The following is a 22,442-nucleotide window of genomic DNA, read 5'->3' as shown; positions in this document are numbered from 1 at the left end:
CTTTGTTAGTGTACCATATACTGTTATACACAGTGTAACAGTTATTTTATTATAATTAATACAGTTGTATCAGAGAAGTGCAGTTGAATCCATGTACAGCATTTCTACACAGTGGAACATGAACGATTAATCATATGAATCTGATTATAACGGTCTTGAAGGAGCACACTTTTTACACCTAGAGATCAGTTTGTTCATCTTGAGGAGAAAGGAAACTAGCAGTTTGAACAGTGTGGGTGTTTACCAGACAGGGAGGGTCTAATGAAACACGCTATCAAGTTGTATTATGGGAAATGTGGGCTATAGCGAATAGAGATGTAGAGAATTCCTCCGGCTTTTCACACACATACACACACACTGTAAACCAGAGGTGTGGACCCGAGTGACATGACTTGGACATGAGTCAAACTCAAGTTCAAAATTTGATGACCTTAGACTCGACAAACAAACAAAAAAGATCTGCAGCTCGTGACCTCACTTAGACTTGAGCTATTGGATTTGATAATACTTGATACCTTCCCCCAGGCCCAAAGATTTTAAAGTATTTTACTTAAAAACGGTTTTGACATGAAAAAAACATTATTATATTTTGGCATTAAATTTGGTGAAGAGCCCTTTATGACTTGTTTGGGACTCGAAACTCAGAGTTTAGGACTTGGGACAAAAAGAGAGAGAAGAGCAGAGAAAGGAAAATCTGAAAAGAAGATGTTACTGTTAATGTTGATGCTCTAAGCTAGCTAGCTTGCTAGGTACCTACAGTTTCAATTAGCAGTATATACCATGGTTACAATGTAAACCTAAAGCATACTCGTGCTGATGACGTAACAAAGAAGTCATGTAATTGGACAACAAAAACGTGACAAAAAGTCCATTAAATCAGTTTCAGACAGGCAAAACTTGAGGCTAAGCCTGTTTCGGAGCAGGACCAGGCTAAAGTCAGGGTTAGCCCACTTTGGAATGTGGCAGGATTGTGTCAATGTGAAAGGTTTCTTAGCCCCTTGCTAAGAGCTCCCTTAGTTGCAAACTAAGACAGCTCCATTAGCCCAAGGTTAACAGCTCCCTTAGCCCCAGCTAAGAGCTCCATTAGCTCCAGGCTCAGTTCTCTTAGTCACAGGCTAATGGCCCCCTGCGTCCTAAGCTAACACCTCCCTTTGCTCCAGACTAACACCTCCCTTAGCCCTTTGCTAAAAGTTCCCTTAGTCGCACGCTAACAGGTCCCTTGGTCCCAGGCTAACAGCTTTCTTAGACCCAGGCTAATGCCCCCCTTCATCCCAAGCTAACACCTCTTTTCGCTCCAGACTAACACCTGCCTTAGCCCCCAGTTTAGAGCTCCCTTAATTGCAAGCTAACAGGTCCCTTGGTCCCAGGCTAACAGCTTTCTTAGCACCAGCTAATGGCTTCCTTAGCCCAAAGCTAACATTTCCATTGGTTCCAGACTGACAGCTTCCTTAGCCACTGGCTAAGAGCTCCCTTAGCCCCAGGCTTTCAGCACCAGCTAATGGCCCCCTTCATCCCAAGCTAACATTTCCCTTGGTTTCAAACTGACAGCTTCCTTAGCCCCCAGCTAAGAGCTCCCTTAGTTTCAGACTAGCACCTGCCTTAGCCCCTGGTTAACCGCTCCTTTAGCCCCCTACTAAGAGTTCCCTTCATCGCAGGCTAACAGGTCCCTTGATCCCAGGCTAACAGCTTCCTTAGGCCCAGGCTAAACCCTTCCTTAGCCCCAAGCTAATGCCCCCCTTCATCCCAAGCTAACACCTCCCTTGGTTCCAGACTGACAGCTTCCAAGCACTCCCTTAATCGCAGGCTAACAGGTCCCTTAGCCGGTGAAGTGGACTCTGTTGCTTCACTTTTGACAATTGTTTTTTAAATTTGTCCCTTTCAAGTCCCTCGTCTGTAAGAGTGCTCCTTTCATTTGAAAACTCACTCGAAAGGTGTTCAGTCAAGGTGTCATTAGTGCTCACAAGGAATGTTAAAATACTGACATATACAAAACTCTCCAGCTCCAAGAGGACTAAATAATAATTTCAGTCAGTAATAACACTTATCCATTCATGTCTTGCTAAACTGTGATTGAATTTACAGTATTTCTATCCTTTATAATCTAATTTAAAGGACCATACTGGTGTTTTTTTCCCTGTTTCTGACCATTTTGTAAATCTTGAGTATACTTTACATTATTGCTAATAGTTTTCCAAAGTATACTGACAGCTCTTAGATAGAGTTTGTCTTCCCTGACCTTGTCATTGTTATTTTATTTTATGTACGATATTGAAAATTACTTTTAGAAATTTGTTTTAAAGAAGTCAAAATCACAGTTTTTCATTTTTCAATACCATTAGTCTGGTGACAGTAATAATAATCTGCCCTGACACTTTTTGCTGAATTACTTCTGCCCTTCCAGCGACTCCAGCACGGCTTTAAGGATGGCGGCAACAGCGACGGCACCCGGGTCAGGCAGATTGACCCGCTCTGCTGCGATGTAGCTGGCTCGCCCTGCCTTCGCTGTGAGGTTACGGGTCGACTCTGCACCCAAGGCCGCTTTCTAGGAAGAGATAGAGAAAGATGGCAAAAGATAAGGCATGTATGGCATAGATGAACACATTAATCAACATGTTAACCTGTTCTGTACTTTTTGTCTGTGCACCAAAACACAACGGATGTAGAAAATCAGTAGTCATCTGTAGTACAGCCACATCACCACCAGGTGGCACTGTAGGCAGTTAGTGATGGGGATTTGTAACGTGATTGAAAGTCACAGATCCTCCAGGCGGTTCTGGTAAGCTTGTTAAAAATATCTCACGTTTCGGGCGGGCAGGTCAGTAAGTGACAAAGCAGTGGTCCGAGTAAGTTGTTAATAACTTACAGGAACAATATGCAATAGTCCACCTTCCACCTTCTCTTCCCATCTTTCTCTCTCAAATACACACACGCAGGCAGCTTTATCATCTGCGCCGATTAACTCAGGGTTTCCATTTTTGGGTAGTTACCAGTTGTTGACCAGGAAAATCTATTTAAGTCTGACATTTAAATCTCTTCAGTCCATAATGTCCTTTATGGCATTTTAAATTTTATAAAGCCAGGGACAACAGCACCAATTAACAAAGGTAACATTACAAAATTCGGCTCCATTACAACTCACAAGGTTCACCGACAAAACAACTGTCATATACTAAACACGTTTTCCAAACAAACAACATGCTAACGTTATTAGCACAAGCCTATGGCATTTTACATTGTATAAATTAGCCTAGCAACTAGCGGAGATTTCCTCTGCTCATATGAAGCCAGGATAAATCACACACAAGACTTAAAATGCTATTTTTGTGGAGGCTTTATTGTCTTCACAATTTATTGTTTCTTATCTGTGAAATTAAAGTAAATAAAAGCTTTGTTTCCACTGAGGGAAATGGTTTCAACTTACAGAAACGGACAGGAGGTCTGCGTTGCATTAACATGTAGTTACATCTATGTGTTGACGCAGAGTCTACACCGTAGGTATGGCGTCAATTCAAGGCAGATGTATAAATCCCGCGTAAGTTCAAGTTCAAGTTCAAGTTTGAAGTTTATTTCGTTCATGAATGTGTTCCAATAACAAAACCTTTTTTTTTTTTCCTTAACATCTTCATATCCATATAGTTTACACAGCCATGACGAAAGGGAGGCAGAATGAAGAAAATCTTATATTTTCTGCCCCCTTTACAAAAAATTACTCTGATACTTATCAACACCTTATGTTTGCGCATGAGAATAATAAGTAAAAGAAACAAAAATAAAAACCAAACCAAAACATCCATTCCTAATATCTTAATCTGAAACAAATTTTAAAGCAAAAGCAAACCATAATCATTGTCGTCATCATCATCATCATCATCATCATCATCACCACCACCATCATCAAGTTTTAAAGCAAAAGCATTCCATAATCATCGCCATCATCAAGTAATGATACTCACTCATATCATAGCCGAACATCCAAAGAGAGATAATAGTAAGATAAAACAATACTAAACAAAGATCCATAGCTACACAACTAAACAACAGAAGTAACCAAGTGCAACATGCCTTAGTGTATTTCAAGTTATCATTTTGGCTATAAAGTTGATAAGAAATGTAAAATTTTAAAGAAACATAAATACTAATAAAACCAGCTGAGGCAACACCTGTTTATCAAACTTAAATGTCAGATTAGGGGGATGACTCCCATCTACAGCAACAAAACAAGACAATAACAACAACAAAACAAGACAATAATAGAAAAAGACCCTGATTTTTCTCTTTCTATGAATGCTCATACAACTTCATCATTTTCTCTTTAAATACTTTTTTTAACTGAAATATGTTTTTACATTGCTTTAACTCATTCTGTAGAGAGTTCCAGAGTTTCACTCCCACCACTGAAGTACACATTTGTTTTAAGGTTGTCCTTGCAAATTGATGCCTAAAAGTGGAGACGTGTCGTCCATCTTTATAGACAGTCTATGGTCTTGCGAAAATAGTGTCCTCTGACGATATGTAGGCCTATCACCATTACCTAACTGCTAGAGAGTAACACCCTCTAAATATGCAGTTCTGTTTCATCATGTAAAAGAACCACGTACCTATCAGCTGTGCGTTCAAGAACATACTTATGACATAACCACTTAAAAGATGTGTGAGTGCTTGCTTTCTTCCTACTTTTGTACTTTTCAAACAGAAAAAAAGACATGTTGTATTGTGATATTTACGCCCTGACCCGTCATCACGACAGCCTCACAACAGAAGCATGCTAGTGTACCTGCACAGCAGCCTGTAGTACAGCCATCTGTCCCCCGGGTGGTGCTGCTGTTAGCGTCATCAGCTCATCCACAGCTGGACACAAAGCATCCAGCTAGAAAGGCAAAGACAGAGTTATGAAGACAAAGCGACTGTTGCTGCTGAGGCCACATAAACAAGAAAATAATTTATTATGACAAATGACATGAGAGACTTTTCGGAATAGAAATGATGCACGAAAAGTACCATTGTTCTGTCTCCAGGGTCAGCACCACCATATCTGAAAGACAGTGGACGTTACAGACTGTGTCTCCACTTTCTCCTTATTGTTTAATTTGCCTTTATTAAGTTATAGTTTATTTTAGGACCACTGGCATATTTTAAATATATTTTTTAGTACCTCAAAATTATATAGAAAGGATGTGTTGGAGCTCCGCCTCTATTTTCTTTTATCTATCATTTCTAAAATATGTTCTTCTACTTTTTATTTGAACCCTCCATGTTTACTAGAAAACCACATAACCACACATGCATAGAAAGAGCACACCACTTATGTACATGCAGAGATGATGCACACCTCCTCATCGCCTGTGTCCCAGCATGCATTGCTCTAGCCCAGGCTGCAGCGTTGCTCCGCCCCTCAGTCACATGACCAGCTGCTGCCGTCAGGAACAGACTGTATAGCTGACAAACACATGAAGAGAGGAGTGTGTGTTTGTGTGAGTAAAGATGGCGTAAGATTTCAGTGGCAACTTTATGTCAAAAATATCGCTACCTACCGCTCCTGAGGAGCCGCCCATCTTCTCCTGCACCAATCCAACGAGGACTGATAACAGTTGCCCGGGGCAACCAGGGACCACGTGATCCTTGAGCCACTCCTGAATGGCTGAATGAGCATTTTCACAGTTTAAAAAAAGTGTGTTTAGAAGATACTTCATCACTCCTGTTCTCTGATTGTGTACTGTACATCCACTTGCATGTTATTGTGCAGCTGTTGACACCACACACTGTGTCCAACCTTTAGCAGCCTGTGCGTGAGTGTTCCCACAGTCGCCGTCGCCTGCAGCTCGGTCCAGGGCGTTGAGCTCTTCCTGCTTTTCCAACAGTGTGGAGCAAATCCTCTCTAAGGCTTTACGCATCACAGCACTCAGTGGCCCTGCCAGAGGCAAAAACACACATACTTTACTCATTTATACATTGCCAACATTGTCCTTTAGTAACAACACATGATGCTTTCCACACAGTGAGGGAAAACTGAATGAGAAAGATAACAAGCATGAACTTGAATGGCTTTATGTTAAGGCCATTCTCGGAACCCATCGGCTGTATTCGGCGTCTGACTTCCAGTGGGCGGCGATACAGCCTCTTGGGGCAGACCCCCGATTTTTTGGCATTCCGGTTTGATTTGGGCGGAGGAGGCGAATTTCCGTTTCCGACTTCTGTTTATATATAAGTAAATATGCTGAACCATTGCGATGGATTCAGAGTTTGCAGTGACGCCAGTTATGTTCCGCCTCGTTAGTTCACCGCACGGACCGTTTAACCTGGCAACAACCGCAGCCGGCTCAAACGTGACTGGTCAATATCACGCGGACTACAAACAGCCTACAACCGGAAACCAGGGCTCTTCCGCTCTTCTTCTGGAGGCAAGATCTCTGGGGTTTGCCTACAGACTCTACATTCACTGAATGTAGTTGAATGTAGAGTCTGTATATAGAGACTATGTTAAGGCTGACAGTGAAGTTAATGAAGCTGGAGTTCCTCTAATGACCACAAGGTGGCTGCATTGAACAATTAAAACAAAAAATAAAACAAAAAATTAAAATCTTGTTTTTATGGCTGTGACTAATGATTAATTTCATTGTTCATTAATCTTTTGATTATTTTGTTGATTAATCAATAAGTTATTTGGTCTTTAAAATGATAGAAAACAGTGAAAAATATTTCCCAAAGCCCAATACGACGTCCTCAAAAGTCTTGCTTTGTCCGAAATCCAAAGATTTTACTGTCATAGAGGAGTGAAGAAACCAGAAAATATTTGCATTTAAGAAGCTGGAATCAGAGAATTTTGACTTTTTTTTTCTTAAAGAAATACTCAAGCCAATTAATTGCTGTAATTAATTTATTGTTTACTGAGGGTTATGGCTGACAGCACGTCATACTCAGGAGCAATACAGCGAACTCCAGACTTCTGGGGTACAATCTTTCCTTTTGTCGTTGCTCCTCTAATATTTCATGTCACACAAACTCATTACGTATAGAATGATATATAGAAATATGAGCACTGCAAGTAACACTGGAAACCAACCTTGGGAGTGTGTGTCGTCCTGTGGCCGTGTGCTCACAGCTGGAGGGTCTGTCATGTAGCTGCGTCCGCTAACACGCACAGTGCTGAGGTTTGGCCAAGCGGGGGCGCTGGTTTTAGCATCTACATGGGATAGACAGAGGACATTAAATATGTGTGTGTGTGTTTGCTGATGTGCTTCTACTGTCGTGAGGACCACTTGAGTTTTAGACATTGAAAGAGCCTACGCCGTACAATGATTATAGAAATAAAACCTTGGGTGTATGCTCACCAAACAGTCTCAGTGTTTCCTGGTCGGCCTTCATCAGGGTCAGTGACACTCCTGCCATCTCCAGTGATGTCATGAAGGACCCCGACATCACCCTGGCAACCACTACACCGCGACTCTCTGTGAACGTAGAAACCGCTAGTCACATTCCATGAAATCCTCGAGAGATGTTCACCATAAAGAGAGAAGAGAGCGGCTTATTGGAACAACATTTTTTTGAAATTGGTCCGATATTGAGCGAGAACAGGCTACAATGTGACCACTCAGCACGTTCGCACTGTCAACTTACATCCACTACAAGTGTTTGGTTTGTCACTGACAGGCTCAGCTTGTTATTTTAAATGTCTGACAACATCCATCCATTTTCATCCACTTCTCCAGGGCCAGGTCGTGGGCCTGGAGAAGTGGCCACGACCTGGCCACTTCTGGGGCCAGAAGAGAGGGACATCTGGGGTGCAAATGTCCCTCTCCCCAGCAATGCTTCCCAGCTCCTCCTGGGGGACCCCAAGACGTTCCCAGGCCAGATGAGATATATAATCCCTCCAGTGTGTTCTGGGTCTACCCCGGGGCCTCCTACCAATGGGATGTGCCCGAAACACGTCTAACAGGAGGCACCCAGGAGGATCCTGATCAGATGGCCAAACCACCTCAACTGAACCCTTTCAATGCGAAGGAGCAGCGGCTCTACTCTGAGCTCCCTCTGGATGTCCGAACTCCTTACCCTATCTCTAAGGCTGAGTCCAGAGGAAACTCATTTTGGTGGCTTGTATCCACAATCTCACTTTTTCGGTAACTACCCAGAGCTCATGACCATACGTGAGAGTTGGGACGTAGATGGACCAGTAAATCGAAAGCTTCCCCTTCCAGTTCAGCTCCCTCTTCACCATGATAGCCTGGCGCATTGCCCGCATTACTGCAGCACCGCACCAACCCTATCTCTGTAGGGCTCCTTTCCTAATGTTGTCAGACACTTAGAAAAACAATCTGAGCCTGTCAGTGGCAAAAAACCCCACTTTAAGTAGGCACTGACATTGCCGTTGCACAAATGCCCCAAGTGGTTACACTGCAGCCTGTTTTGTGGTGCCCTCACTCAGTACTGGACCAGTTTCCAAAATGGTTGTTCCCATTCGTCACTTAGACACAAAAACGTGGGGAAATCGGGGTCAGGTTAAAAAATACTGCACTTATCCTTTAATGCCTCGCTCTACAGATCCCGTGGTGGGAGTAGGCTCTTTCTATGCGTGTTAATACATGAACACAGACAAGCAAATGTGTCCACACTCACCCAGACAGCTGATGGCTGCTCTAGTGACCACAGCCATTTCCAGACAAGACAGAGCTCCGAGGTTGTTCACGCACACAACCACGCTGTCTCCTGTATAAAAGAAGGCCTCACAGTTCAAAAGAAGTGATGGCTGCAGACATTAAAAAGCAAAATAAATAGAGACTTAGAGGACCTGACTTAAGAGGCAGATGTGACTGGCTGTTAGGGTTGGTCATGTGATCGATCATGGTCTTCACCACCTCATCTGCAGACGCCACCTGGTGAACAGCATACATGAATGAAGCTAAGAGAAATAAATGGAAATATATACATAAACACTGAAGATTTATGCTGAGTCACCTTTGACCTTTTGATTCCAGGTTCACCGTGGATTCCTGAAGAGGATGGAAAAATACCTGTCAACATTTTTCTACAGCTCTCTCCTACCATTCATCTCTCGCCATCGTTCTTAGATATGATTTGATACAGAGATTTTAGCTCATATTTGAGAAGCAGTTTGGCCGAAAATAAAAAAACGCTGTCTGAAGGAGGGTCGGGACACAAGCTGGACGGCAGACACGTAAACATTTCCACCTTCTTTGATACTCCGCTATCTCTTCATCCCTCACCCAGTCCCAGCTCCATGTCTCCCGGCGGCAGGTCGAAAGACGGCAGGCAGCCTGGAACGCTGCACGGAGACAGACTCACCCCCAGTGTACCTTCACATCAACAAAATGCACCATGAAAAGTCTCCCAGTGTTTCTGCAAAGCTTTAATCGAGTAAAAACAGAGACTCACCGATCCCCTTCAAAACCTCTGTCACCTTGGAAACGATCTGGTCCAATGAGCAGCCTTCTTCTGCTAAGGCACCTGCCAGCTGACAGACAACAGGTACCGTGAGGTGCAACACTTTGACAGACAGAACAATGTCTGTGTTGCTGAGTTGCATGATGGGAGGTGTAGGATCTAGGGTTTTTGTGGGGGCTTGATGAATGCTAGGAAATATAAATCAGGATATCCAGCTTCATGGAACAATTCTGCATGCAATTCTAAATGGCAGGAGTGCGCCTTTAAAATATAAAGGACAAAAAAATAACTTAAGTATCAATAGATAAATGTATAAATAAATTAAAAATATATACATAAATATATTCAAAAATGACTAAATAATGTATAAATAAATACATAAATAAAAAAAGAAAAAAAATATCCAAAAATGACTAAATAAAATAAATGTATAAATAAATACATAAATAAATAAAAAATATAAATATATACAAAAATACCTAAATAAAATAATAAATAAATGTATAAAATACAGAAATAAATTGAAAAAAATATACAAATATGTACAAAAATGACTAAATAAAATAAAAAAAATGTATAAATAAATACATAAATAAATTAAAAAATATATAAGTATGTACAAAAATGACTAAATAAAACAATAAATAAATGTAAAAAATACAGAAATAAATTAAAAACTATATAAATATGTACAAAAATGACTAAATAAAATAAATAAATAAATGTATAAATAAATACAGAAATAAATTAAAAATATATAAATATATACAATATGACCTAATAAATAAATGTATAAAAACAGAAATTAATAAATAAATAAATAAATAAATATATACAAAAATGACTAAATAAAAAACATAAATAAATACAGCACTAACCCTTTGAAACCTGCAACATCACTTTTTTTTGTGCTGCTTTCGGCCACTTTTTGCGAGTAATAAAAATGGCAATGAGAAACTTGGTGAGAAATGTCCCACAAATTGCAAAAAACTTAATAGATTTAGATTTTTTTTTTTTAAATAGGGGAAACACACTATATTATAATTAACTATTTTTATTACATATTTAAAATTATAATACAGAATTATTATAATTCTTAAGCAATTTTCTGAGGTCATTTTTTACAAATTTTTTTTGCAATTTTTTGAGTCATTTCTTCTTTTATTGCTCATTATTCCCAGGTTTCAAAGTATTAAATAATGTGGTAGGACATCCTGAACTCTGCATTTATTTCTTCATTTACACATTTATTCCTCTAATTATCTATCTGTCTACATTCATTTATTTTTTATTTATTGATACTTTTGTCATTTTTAATCCTCCATATTAAAAACACTTTTTATCATACAAAAGGAAGAGCTACCACGCTAACCCTCTGTTGTAACTGCATGTGTGTGCTGTGTGTAATACAAGGGACATGCTAAAGTCACATTTCAACTGCCAACTGCCTTGTGTGGATTGACAAAGACATTAAATAAGGTTAAAATTAAAATTACTGCCCACCTATTTACTGTAACTCTAAGTACAGAAAAGTGAACGCTTTATATCTTTAGTTATCAGTACTAACTCACATTTATCTCTCATTTATTAATCTGAACATTTGTCTTTGTTCCTCTTGACTTATAAAACTGATCTCTGTTTAAAACCGGACCCTCACAAGAAGACGCAGAAAGACAGAAAATGGCTTTAGCTTTTTGAGGAGCTTTCAACCACATCTCATGGTCTTCTTCAGAGGATGTAGTTTGCTCAACTGTCATTGAAATAGCTGATAACTGAGCAGCCTGACCATGACATTAAGTTGAAAGAAAAAAAAAACGGTGCAGTAAACGGACCTCAAGTTTAGACTTTTTTTTGTCGCACTACTATTTCCGAGGTAAGAACATTGTTGTTGTTGTTGTTGTTTACCTTGTGTATGAAGACGGTGCCACACAAGCCTCTCCTCCCGGCCTTACTGGGTTGGTCAAAGGCACAGTCCTCAGCAACTATCACCATGTCAACAGTGACGCCGTGGTTACGAGCCTGCTCTGCGGCTAAGCCAAAGTTGAGGCGGTCACCGGTGTAGTTCTTGACAATGAGAAGGACTCCGGAGGCTCCTGTGCAGGGACGATGGTCGATATACTTCAATTTAGTTGTGTTAACTTATTATTTAAATTTACTTTACAGTAGCGGCTTATTGTTCTACCATTCCAGATGTTTTTGCCACATTGACTCCCTTTAACAGTGTCACATTTGCACCATTTTGTACTGTACATGCCTCTACATACACAACCAGCGTTCAGGAAGTCAAATAATGCAAAATGGTGTACGTTACCTGCGTTGTGCAAGCACAGAATGGCAGCCAGGATGCTGGCAGGAGGTGGAGAGGCAAATACTCCACCTGCTACAGCTGCCGACAGCATACCTGCCCCGAGATAACCTGTAGACAGACAGAGAGGGGGGAGGAGAGTGAGAAATTAAAGCTGAGATAAATATAGTTCATTAGAAAATGTTAAAGTTGTACCCCCGTGTGCCGGCTCGTGTCCTGACCCTCCTCCTGACAGCAGGGCCACTTTGCCCCTCAGGTTGTCCAGGTCAGACCGAAGCACCACTCTGTGGCCCTTCAGCAGAGACAGGCCCCCACTGGCCCTCACGAGGCCGCAGAGAGCCTCGTCCACACAGCTGTCTGCTGAGTTTATCAACTTCTGTTTGGGCTGAGAGAGAGACACAGAACGCTCAGTCAAAGACATCAAGTAGGGGAGAACGGGGTAAAATGCACCACTTTTTACATTTGATGACCTTACTGCAAAACAATTGATTAGCTGTGTAAAAAAAGTTATGTATGAAGTTATGTAATTATTATGTTTTTGGAACAATGACCCATCAAAAAAAGTTATTCCTGTGGCACAACTTTTCCGAAGGTAGGAAGCCATTCACATTCACGTGTCGGCCAACAAACAGTAGTTAGCAGCCTTTTCGCATCAAGAGTGTCAGAAAAACTTTCAGTATGTTTATATCAGTGGTTCCCAACTGGTGCGGCCACTGGATCCAGAGTCTTCCTTGGTCATTAGTTCAAGGTCCACACAGTTTAATATATTCAGCGTCATGTTGTCAAGCTAGTTTGCTGTCTCTCAAGTAGCTGTCTGTTCTACTTTAGGAAACAGCACTTAAGAATAAATGTTGTGTGCCGAAATTCCCCATACTTCAAAATACATGTGTTTTTTACGAACTCAACACCTTCCCAAGTCACTTTCGGTCCTTTCAGAGTGGACCCGCAACCCACTTTTAGACTGTGATCCACCAGTTGGGAACCACTGGTATACATGAGATTAGAGAAAATCGATTTATTGTGTCAGTCCGACTAAAACTGGACTTTTAAAATACATGTTAGTGTGACTGAAGTCGTACTAAATCAAGTTTCTCAAAGCTGGACTAATAATGCAACTGAGAGTCGAATTACTCCTGCATGTATACAGTCAATCGGACCCAAACTAGCCGAGGTGCTCTGCACACGCTCCACAGTTTCCACCCCGGAAGAAGCAGGTAACAGCATGGCAAACAGTAACATGACGACAGAAACATTTCATGCTGTCAGCTGAAATAAGCTAACCATAGCTAACTTGTTTGTCGATTGCTTGGTCTGTGACGTAATGGGTCAACCGGTAAACGGTCCAATACTAACAAGCTGACAGGGGGCATATCGCCATCTATTGTAGAGGAGTCAAACATCGGTCAATAAACTGATTCCCCTCCCGTGCTTGTATACTGGGATGAGGACAGTAGTCCAATGAATGGCCTAGTAGTGCTCGACTGTAAATGTACTGATGGACTTTTTAATGAGAAACTGTTTTATTCAGTGTTTTTACTGGTTTAAATCACCGGGCCCGTTTGTTCTGGAGTGGACGAGACCTCTGCGGATAATTCGGCTCCTGGTAAAAACCTCCTGAACATCTGGATCTAAAGTTATCAGAGAAAGCAACTATATACAGTACAGGCCAAAAGTTTGGACACACCTTCTCATTCAATGCGTTTTCTTTATTTTCATGACTATTTACATTGTAGATTCTCACTGAAGGCATCAAAACTATGAATGAACACATGTGGAGTTATGTACTTAACAAAAAAAGGTGAAATAACTGAAAACATGTTTTATATTCTAGTTTCTTCAAAATAGCCACCCTTTGCTCTGATTACTGCTTTGCACACTCTTGGCATTCTCTCCATGTGCTTCAAGAGGTAGTCACCTGAAATGGTTTCCACTTCACAGGTGTGCCTTACCAGGGTTAATTAGTGGAATTTCTTGCTTTATCAATGGGATTGGGACCATCAGTTGTGTTGTGCAGAAGTCAGGTTAATACACAGCCGACAGCCCTATTGGACAACTGTTAAAATTCATATTATGGCAAGAACCAATCAGCTAACTAAAGAAAAACGAGTGGCCATCATTACTTTAAGAAATGAAGGTCAGTCAGTCCGGAAAATTGCAAAAACTTTAAATGTGTCCCCAAGTGGAGTCGCAAAAACCATCAAGCGCTACAACGAAACTGGCACACATGAGGACCGACCCAGGAAAGGAAGACCAAGAGTCACCTCTGCTTCTGAGGATAAGTTCATCCGAGTCACCAGCCTCAGAAATCGCAAGTTAACAGCAGCTCAGATCAGAGACCAGATGAATGCCACACAGAGTTCTAGCAGCAGACCCATCTCTAGAACAACTGTTAAGAGGAGACTGCGCCAATCAGGCCTTCATGGTCAAATAGCTGCTAGGAAACTACTGCTAAGGAGAGGCAACAAGCAGAAGAGATTTGTTTGGGCCAAGAAACACAAGGAATGGACATTAGACCAGTGGAAATCTGTGCTTTGGTCTGATGAGTCCAAATTTGAGATCTTTGGTTCCAACCGCCGTGTCTTTGTGAGACGCAGAAAAGGTGAACGGATGGATTCCACAAGCCTGGTTCCCACTGTGAAGCATGGAGGAGGAGGTGTGATGGTGTGGGGGTGTTTTGCTGGTGACACTGTTGGGGATTTATTCAAAATTGAAGGCACACTGAACCAGCATGGCTACCACAGCATCCTGCAGCGACATGCCATCCCATCCGGTTTGCGTTTAGTTGGACGATCATTTATTTTTCAACAGGACAATGACCCCAAACACACCTCCAGGCTGTGTAAGGGCTATTTGACCAAGAAGGAGAGTGATGGAGTGCTGCGGCAGATGACCTGGCCTCCACAGTCACCGGACCTGAACCCAATCGAGATGGTTTGGGGTGAGCTGGACCGCAGAGTGAAGGCAAAGGGGCCAACAAGTGCTAAACACCTCTGGGAACTCCTTCAAGACTGTTGGAAAACCATTTCAGGTGACTACCTCTTGAAGCTCATGGAGAGAATGCCAAGAGTGTGCAAAGCAGTAATCAGAGCAAAGGGTGGCTATTTTGAAGAAACTAGAATATAAAACATGTTTTCAGTTATTTCACCTTTTTTTGTTAAGTACATAACTCCACATGTGTTCATTCATAGTTTTGATGCCTTCAGTGAGAATCTACAATGTAAATAGTCATGAAAATAAAGAAAACGCATTGAATGAGAAGGTGTGTCCAAACTTTTGGCCTGTACTGTATGTCTGTGAATTCAAGTGACTATTGTTGGATTACAATCTGACATGAGTTTGTGGATGGATCAGAACTTCTTGCACTCAATTCTTGTTATTGGAGCAAAAGCAGAGACAAAAACTGTCCAACCACCCAAAATTATTTGCACTGAACACCAAGGAAAATGGAGAAAACCTTATCACTGACCCTGAACTGAACTTTGAACAACACATTAGAAACGTGACTGAAGTGTCCTTTTACTACTTGAGGAGTATTGTCAGACCGTTTCTCTCCCATGCAGATACAGAAAAGTTGATTCATGCTTTTATTTCCAGCCGGCAGGACTACTGTAACGCTCTTCTGTCTGGTGTGTCTGAGAAAGTCATTGGTAAGCTACATCCATCCATTTTCATCCACTTATCCGGGGTAGGGTCGTGGGGGCAGCAGGCCAAGCAAAGCACCCCAGATGTCCCTCTCCCCAGCAACACTTCCCAGCTCCTCCTGGGGGACCCCAAGGTGTTCCCAGGCCAGATGAGATATGTAATCCCTCCAGCGTGTTCTGGGTCTGCCCCGGGGCCTCCTACCAGTGGGATGTGCCCGAAACACCTCTAACAGGAGGCGCCCAGGAGGCATCCTGATCAGATGCCCGCACCACCTCAACTGACCCTTATCAGCTCTACTCTGAGCTCCCTCTGGATGTCCCCTCCAAGAGTCGCCACCTTAACGTAGTGGAGGGGTTTGCATGTCTGGTAATAGCCCCTGGTACGGTCTCCCAAGACAAAGTGTTCCCAGGGGAGGGGCAAGACTAAGAGCGGTTCAAAAGACCACGATGACACGGCACATTCGGGGAATGAGTACCTTGCCCAGTATGGCAATAATAACATGAAGCTGCCACCCTGTGGGCCCACCACCTGCAGGGACTGGCATCGGGGTCGGGTGCATTGTGTGCCGGGCAGCAGGCGGGGACCACGGGCATGCTGATCCCTGCTTTCTTTTTTTGTTATTTATTATTATTATATGATTTAATCATCTTTTTTTCTCTCTATCACAAATGTTTTCACTGTCTTTTATGTTCAGCACCTTGTGTTGCATTTTGCAAGTTTTTATTATTAATATTATTACTAAAAAGGTGAGCACACATTAGCAGATGCTAGGCTACTTAACCTGTCTCCGACATGCCAAACAGCTTTGGCAAAGCACTGATTTGGAATGTTAAACTACTTTACTCTGTGTTTTTACTGGTTTAGATCAAAAGGTCTGTTGACCTCTGTGGATAATTCGGCTCTTGGTAAAAACTTTCTGAACATCTGGACCAAAAATAAGGTGAGCACACATTAAGCTATCTGAGAAAATAAGTGAGCACACATGAGCAGGTGCTAGGCAACTTGGCCTGTCTCCGACATGCCAAACAGCATTGGAAAAACACTAGTTTGTAACGTGAAATTGCTTTATTCAACATTTTTACTAGTTTAAATCACCACGTCTATTTGTGTTGAAGAGGAAGGGACCTCTGTGGATAATTCAACTCTTGGTAAAAACCTTCGGAACATCTGAATCAGAAATAAGGTGAGCACACATTTAGCTATCAGAGGAAACAAATGAGCACACAGAATCAGGATCTTGGCTTGTGTCCTGTCTCTGACATGCCAAACATCATTGTAAAAACACTGATTTTTAATTTAAATTGTTTTATTCAGTATTTTTACTGGTTTAAATCACAAGGTCTGTTTCGGCTCCTAGTAAAAACCTCCCGAGCGTCAAGATCTTAAGTGCTAGGCTAGAGGCCCGTCTCTGACATGCCAAACAGCATTGGAAAACCACAGATTTGTACGTTAGACAACTTTATTCAGTGTTTTTACTGGTTTAAATGACACGGTCTGTTTGTTTTGGAGAGGAGGAGACCTCTGTGGATAATTCGGCTCCCTGTAGAAAACCTGAGCAATGAAGGAATTCTAATCGGGAGAAGTTTTTGCTGGTTGCCATCTGCGATTCTCACAGCTAGATGCCATTAAATCTTACCCACGGTTCTTTAGGGAAACCACTGTTTGTGTCTGTTTTTTTCTTTTTTGCTATTAACAGTTTCCATGCAAAACCACCCAACCAACCAAATAAATAATAAATAAGGGGTTTACCTAATTGGTCATAAAGTTGTGGGATATGCATAAATCGATGAGGTCAGAGGTGATACAGAGTCCTCACTCCACACACAGCCTACAGAATCAGTGTTTACACAAGTTCCATCATAAACTCTTATCTGCAACAACACAGTATACAATGCAGGATTTACAGCTTCAGTTCCGATGTGACAGCATGGACTCTGATCCTTCCCAGTAACAAGTGTGCAGAGCAGAGCTAACTCAACCAGGCAGTGACACACTCCTGTCAGTCACCCTTCATGTCAGCACCAGTCCAACATCACACAGAGTCACAGCTCAGCGCGTCTCTCCACTCAAGTCCGATAAACAGCCTTTAAAATGATCCTTTACCTCCATTTGAACTTGTGTTCCGTATTTTCCCGTCGGACAGCAGCTTGAGGCAGCCGTGTGTGCAAGAATGACACCGGATGTAATGAGAATACGCCTACAAAATAAAAGCGTATGATTTATCTGACTATAAAAGCGACACTTCCTCTGAAAATATCGTTAAGTTGCACAGAAAATATGTAACATATCATATTTCTGTAATACGCTAATTATAGTTATGTTATAGTTATATAGGACACAGTTTGAAAATAAATAATTAACTAAATAAATATCTATAAGTACATTAATTTCAATGTATGAATTCAGTGTACATATGAATTTAAAAATATATGTACAAACTATAATTGAGACCTATTAAAAACTGGAACAATTTCATACATTGACATATATGTATAGCCCATACATTTATGTATGTTTATGTATGATTTTTTTTGCCATAAATGTCATTATATAATTATTTGTAAATATAACTAGTATTACTTATTTTTTTAATAAATAGGATAAATATTAATATAATAATGATGATAATAATAATAATAATAATAATAATGATGATGATGACTTTATTAAGGACACGGAGAATGGTCCGTAGCATATCACACACAAAAAAACAATCATCTATGTACAAAAATACGATAAAATAAATACAATATATCTAAAAATATCATTAAAAAAAGACAAGAAACACCCAACACGTCATTATATAAATTCATAAAAATGGACAGAATTGCACCACAAACAAGCTGTAATATATTTGAATATAAAAAATAATGTGGAAAACCTATATAAAGATGTTGTATATATGATTTTTTTTTTATTTTTATAAATTTGCATTTATTGTTAACATATAATATGGTATTAAAAAGTCATGATACAGATATTTTTTTAATATATGTAATAATAATAGTGATGATGATAATAATAATAATAATAATAATAATAATAATAATAATAGTAATAATTAATTATTATTGTTATTATTATTTATTATTACTATTATCATTATTTATATCACTATAATTAATAATAGTGATATAAATAATGATAATAACAAAAATAATAATTATAAAATGATGCTGATAATAATAATAATAATAATAATAATAATAAAATACTATTCCTTTTAAAACCTTAAGACTGTAATAAATGTAGTAAAACAATACTAAAGACTATCAAAATTATCTGAACCCTCAGTTTTCTTGCTTTATGAAATAATGTCTAGTGCAGGGGTGTTTATTAGTGATGCTGAATTACCCTTTAATCCCTTTAAAATAAATGCAATGGGAGGTTGTTTACCTATAAACATGCTGCATTTTGAGTGGGTGAGGCAATATCACAGCTGTGTGGGGATGATGTAAAATAAGAACAATAAAAGTGATGGATTAAATGACATTAAAGATTAAAAAAGGTCTAAATTGAAACTTTTTTCGTTTGAAATTAATTTAACAGCTCAAACTCACGGTATTTATTTATTCAGTAGACTTGTTGGGGACATTAGGTGCAGCCAAACATGTGATAAATAACATTATACAGGTGTTTATTACTGTGTCCACATTCGCGTCCCTCTTCCAGCCAGGTAAACCCCGCTCACTCGGGCTGCTCTGTGCAAACATCGAGCCAACCCTCTGGTTCCTCCTGCATGACGCACGGAGAGCGCAGCCAGTCCGCTCGGCTCAGCTCGGCTCAGCTCAGCTCAGCTCGGACCCGTCCACAGCAACATGCAGGATGGCGAGTGTGGAGACAGCCGCCGAACACGAACGCATCCTGCGGGAGATCGAGAGCACGGACACCAACTGCATCGGGCCGACCCTCCGGTGAGTCCCTCCCCGGCTGTCAGCCCCGGTTTGCCCCCCGTGAGCGCAGCTCGGCGTCGGGGACAGCGGCTAGCTGTGATTAGCATCAAGTTAGCAACTCCTCCGAGACTCCGGGAGCTTGCTCAAAACTTTAACGTGCGTGTGTCCATTATCGGACAGCTAGCCGGCTAACTTTAGCAAACACAAAAACAAGCTAATTCACATTAAGGACACTTGTGTATAACCCCGCAGAGTTTGTCCTGACTCTTACACGCATTTAACCCGACATTTTCCTTTTAGCTTCGCCCTCAAAGTTTGTCAACTTATCCAGAAGCGTTTGAGCAACTTAAGCTAGCACAAGCTAACTTAGCTAACTAATTGACATTCTGCTCACTGGTGTCACAGCTCACAATGGGAGCCGAGGTTGCTTCTGGTTTCTAAGCGCTCCCTGTTTGTTAAATTGCTCCTGTGTTTGTCGCCCAAGTCGGCCAACTTATCCAGAAGGAGCTTTAGTTGCTAGTTATTGTCAGTTAGCCGGCTGCTAAGTGGTTAGCAGCAGCTACAAGATATATCAAGGAGTGTCAAGTGCAGCAGCTCTGTCACAGCCCTGCCTCTGTGTGTGTGTGTGTGTGTGTGTGTGTGCGCAATGAATGAGCCCCACAGCTCCTGGGGTTAATTTAGGGTGATAACACACACACATACACACACACACACACACACACACACAGAGCCACTGGTTGGTGTGTGTCATGTGTTTAGACTGTTGCTGTAATCATTTAGTGGAAAGTGCACTTACAGACTGAAAGACTTTTCTGTTCAGTTTTGGGGTTTGTGCCAGGCTCCATGGTTTCACATCCCATTAGTGGGGAGGATGCAGCATGACTTCAGCTGGACCTGAAGTGGGTCACAGCCCTGTTTTTGGTGCTCAGCTTTCATGTGAAGATGTTTTATATGTCAGTCAGACTCCCGAAAATCAGGACAGGACGCAGCCTGGTTTGCAGTTTGTTTCGTGTCCTTTAAATGAACCTTCATTGGTGTTTATTTTATCTGAGTTACCACTTAAAAAAACATGTTTTATTGAAGCGTGTTTTCTAAAAATGGCACGCTCTCTCAGAATAAACTGCGTCCTTGGCTAGTTGTCTTTGAACTGATTGTCCAAAACGGAAATAGGTAGTGAATGAACAGGGAAATGCACCAGAGGAACTGGGCTTGTAAAAAGTGTGTGTGTGATGTCTTCTTGAACCCAATGTGTCGGATCACAGTAACACCTATTTACGCTTGTTATTTAGGCCAATTACTGTGCCTGATGGGAGGTCAGCAAGCCCAGAGAAGTGTGTGTGAGTGTGTGTTAACTAATCCAGCTGCAACACAACTTGACAACTTTGTGTGACACCTCTGGCTGCCACATTCTCCTCTGAGTGTGTTTGTGTGCCGCCCAGTGCCATGGTGAGCAACACAGGCAGCATGAGTCTTATTTTTCTGTGTGTGATGTTTCACCTCTTCCAGCTTCCTGTTTCTGTCAGGGTGAGTCTCAGTGTTTCCAGAGAACAGTCGCACACTTCAAGTATAATAGCACAGTCTATGTTTGGAGCTGTCAGCTACATCATCGGATATATTTAACCATAGTGTTGTTTGAAAGAGGGTTTTAATAGGCAGATATATCAGATGATGAAGGCTGTTAGCTGCAAAACATATATTTGGATGAGAGACAGTGCCTATAAACGGTTTCCTTTCTGGTGCTATTTTTATCTGTTGTCCCATAAACTGTAGATGTTTTGTAATTCCTGTTATTTTAAGCTCATGTACCACACAGATAAAAATGTTGTTGTTTGTTGCCTTTTCCTTTAATTTATCAGTGTGTCAAGGCAACTTGTTGACTTAAATAGTAGCTGGGAATAATGAGTGACATATCGACAGGTGGTGCCCTGTCATAAGTCTTATAAGATTGACTGGAAATGAAAAAAAGTCACTTAATTTTTCTGTAATATATGTGCCTTTATGCAGTATGCATTACAGTGTGTGTGTGTGTGTGTGTGTGTGTGTGTGTGTGTGTAAGATGTTTTAATTCAGAGCTGAAATGATAAGTCAATTAATGGATTAGTCGATCAGCATAAAGTTAATTGGTATAATTTGGATAATCCAGCTCCTTAAACGAGAATATTTTCCAGTTTCTCAGTCTTCTTTGGTGGTAAAAAATCTCTGGGTTTTGGCCTGATAGAGAGATTATTGATAGAGTAAATGATCTGCAGGTTTATTATCTCTGCCAGGCGTAAGTTTGAAAGGGATCATGCATTTAGTCGTGTGTGTATGTATGAGGAAAGAGGGATTAATACTTGTGCGGCAGACCCACGTTGTAGCCGCACGCGTGTGTCCTACGCCGTTGTGAGCATTTATACTTGTGCGGTGGTGTGTGTGTGTGTCACTCTGCAGTTACACCTCCAGAGCACTAGTCAGTGGCGGAGGTGTCTGTGAAGTGCTGTTTAGTTGATTCAAATCACACATTAAACACACATTAAACATGGCTTAATGGAGACAATTTCAAACACAAGTACACAAATCAGCTTCACTATAACTCGCAGCGTTCACAGACAAACACTTGTCTTTATCTGGACACATTTCCCCACAAATACAACATGCTAATGTTATTAGCACAAGCCTATGGCATTTTACATTGTATAAATTAGCCTAGCAGCTAGCAGACTTTTCCTCTGGTCATATGAAGCCAGGATAAATCACACACAAGACTTAAAATGCTATTTTTGTGGAGGCTTTATTGTCTTCACAATTTATTGTTTCTTATCTGTGAAATTAAAGTAAATAAAAGCTTTGTTTCCACTGAGGGAAATGGTTTCAGCTTACATTCGTCACCGAGATGTGTAGTTACATCTCTGGGGAGGTACACGTCAGGTTACGGCGGTTAGCATGTTATATTTGTTTGGAAAATGTGTTTAGTATAAGACAGTTGTTTTGTCAGTGAACCTTGTAAGTTGTGATGGAGCTGAATTTTGTAACGTTACCTTTGTTAAATGTTGCTGTTGTCCCTGGCTTCATATGAGTAGAGGAAAAGTACGCTAGCTGCTAGGTTAATTTATACAATGTAAAATGCCATATGCTTGTGCTAATAATGTTAGCATGTTGTATTTGTTTGGAAAACGTGTTTAGTATAAGACAGTTGTTTTGTCAGTGAACCTTGTGAGTTGTAATGG

At 40.8% G+C, this 22,442-nt stretch overlaps 2 protein-coding genes across 4 annotated transcripts in view; one reads left to right on the top strand and one right to left on the bottom strand.

The window, feature by feature from the left end:
- Position 1: 1 nt before the first annotated feature.
- tkfc (triokinase/FMN cyclase) lies at positions 2–17,533 on the bottom strand. Of its 2 annotated transcripts, XR_013488651.1 has the most exons (18): positions 17,447–17,533; positions 11,897–12,086; positions 11,708–11,812; positions 11,302–11,489; positions 9,388–9,466; positions 9,219–9,308; positions 8,950–8,984; positions 8,783–8,867; positions 8,611–8,700; positions 7,329–7,445; positions 7,061–7,180; positions 5,771–5,908; positions 5,532–5,638; positions 5,330–5,436; positions 4,999–5,032; positions 4,775–4,867; positions 1,169–2,542; positions 2–1,078 (listed from the first exon to the last, which is right to left on the bottom strand). XR_013488651.1 is itself a non-coding variant. In XM_033609794.2 (17 exons), exons 1-17 carry the CDS (start codon positions 17,450–17,452, stop codon positions 2,384–2,386), a joined length of 1,743 nt encoding a protein of 580 aa, XP_033465685.2. In that variant the 5' UTR covers positions 17,453–17,533; the 3' UTR covers positions 2–2,383. The 2 variants fall into 2 exon arrangements, 1 of the variants encoding a protein (XP_033465685.2); XM_033609794.2 differs by having other exon boundaries at positions 2–2,542.
- Positions 17,534–19,071: 1,538 nt separating this feature from the next.
- exoc6b (exocyst complex component 6B) overlaps positions 19,072–22,442 on the top strand; it is a 160,758-nt gene continuing 157,387 nt past the window's right edge. The window contains exon 1 of one of the 2 annotated variants that reach the window (XM_033609791.2): positions 19,072–19,257. In XM_033609791.2, coding sequence (XP_033465682.2) covers positions 19,169–19,257 — 89 coding nt within the window. In that variant the 5' untranslated portion in view covers positions 19,072–19,168. The remainder of the gene's footprint in view (positions 19,258–22,442) is intronic. The other variant, XM_033609793.2, reaches the window with a different exon arrangement.

Source organism: Epinephelus lanceolatus, chromosome 22 (genome assembly GCF_041903045.1).
Source record: "Epinephelus lanceolatus isolate andai-2023 chromosome 22, ASM4190304v1, whole genome shotgun sequence".
NCBI classification, from domain to species: domain Eukaryota; kingdom Metazoa; phylum Chordata; class Actinopteri; order Perciformes; family Serranidae; genus Epinephelus; species Epinephelus lanceolatus.
Note: the sequence above shows the minus strand (reverse complement) of the source record. Positions and strands in the feature narration are given on the sequence as shown.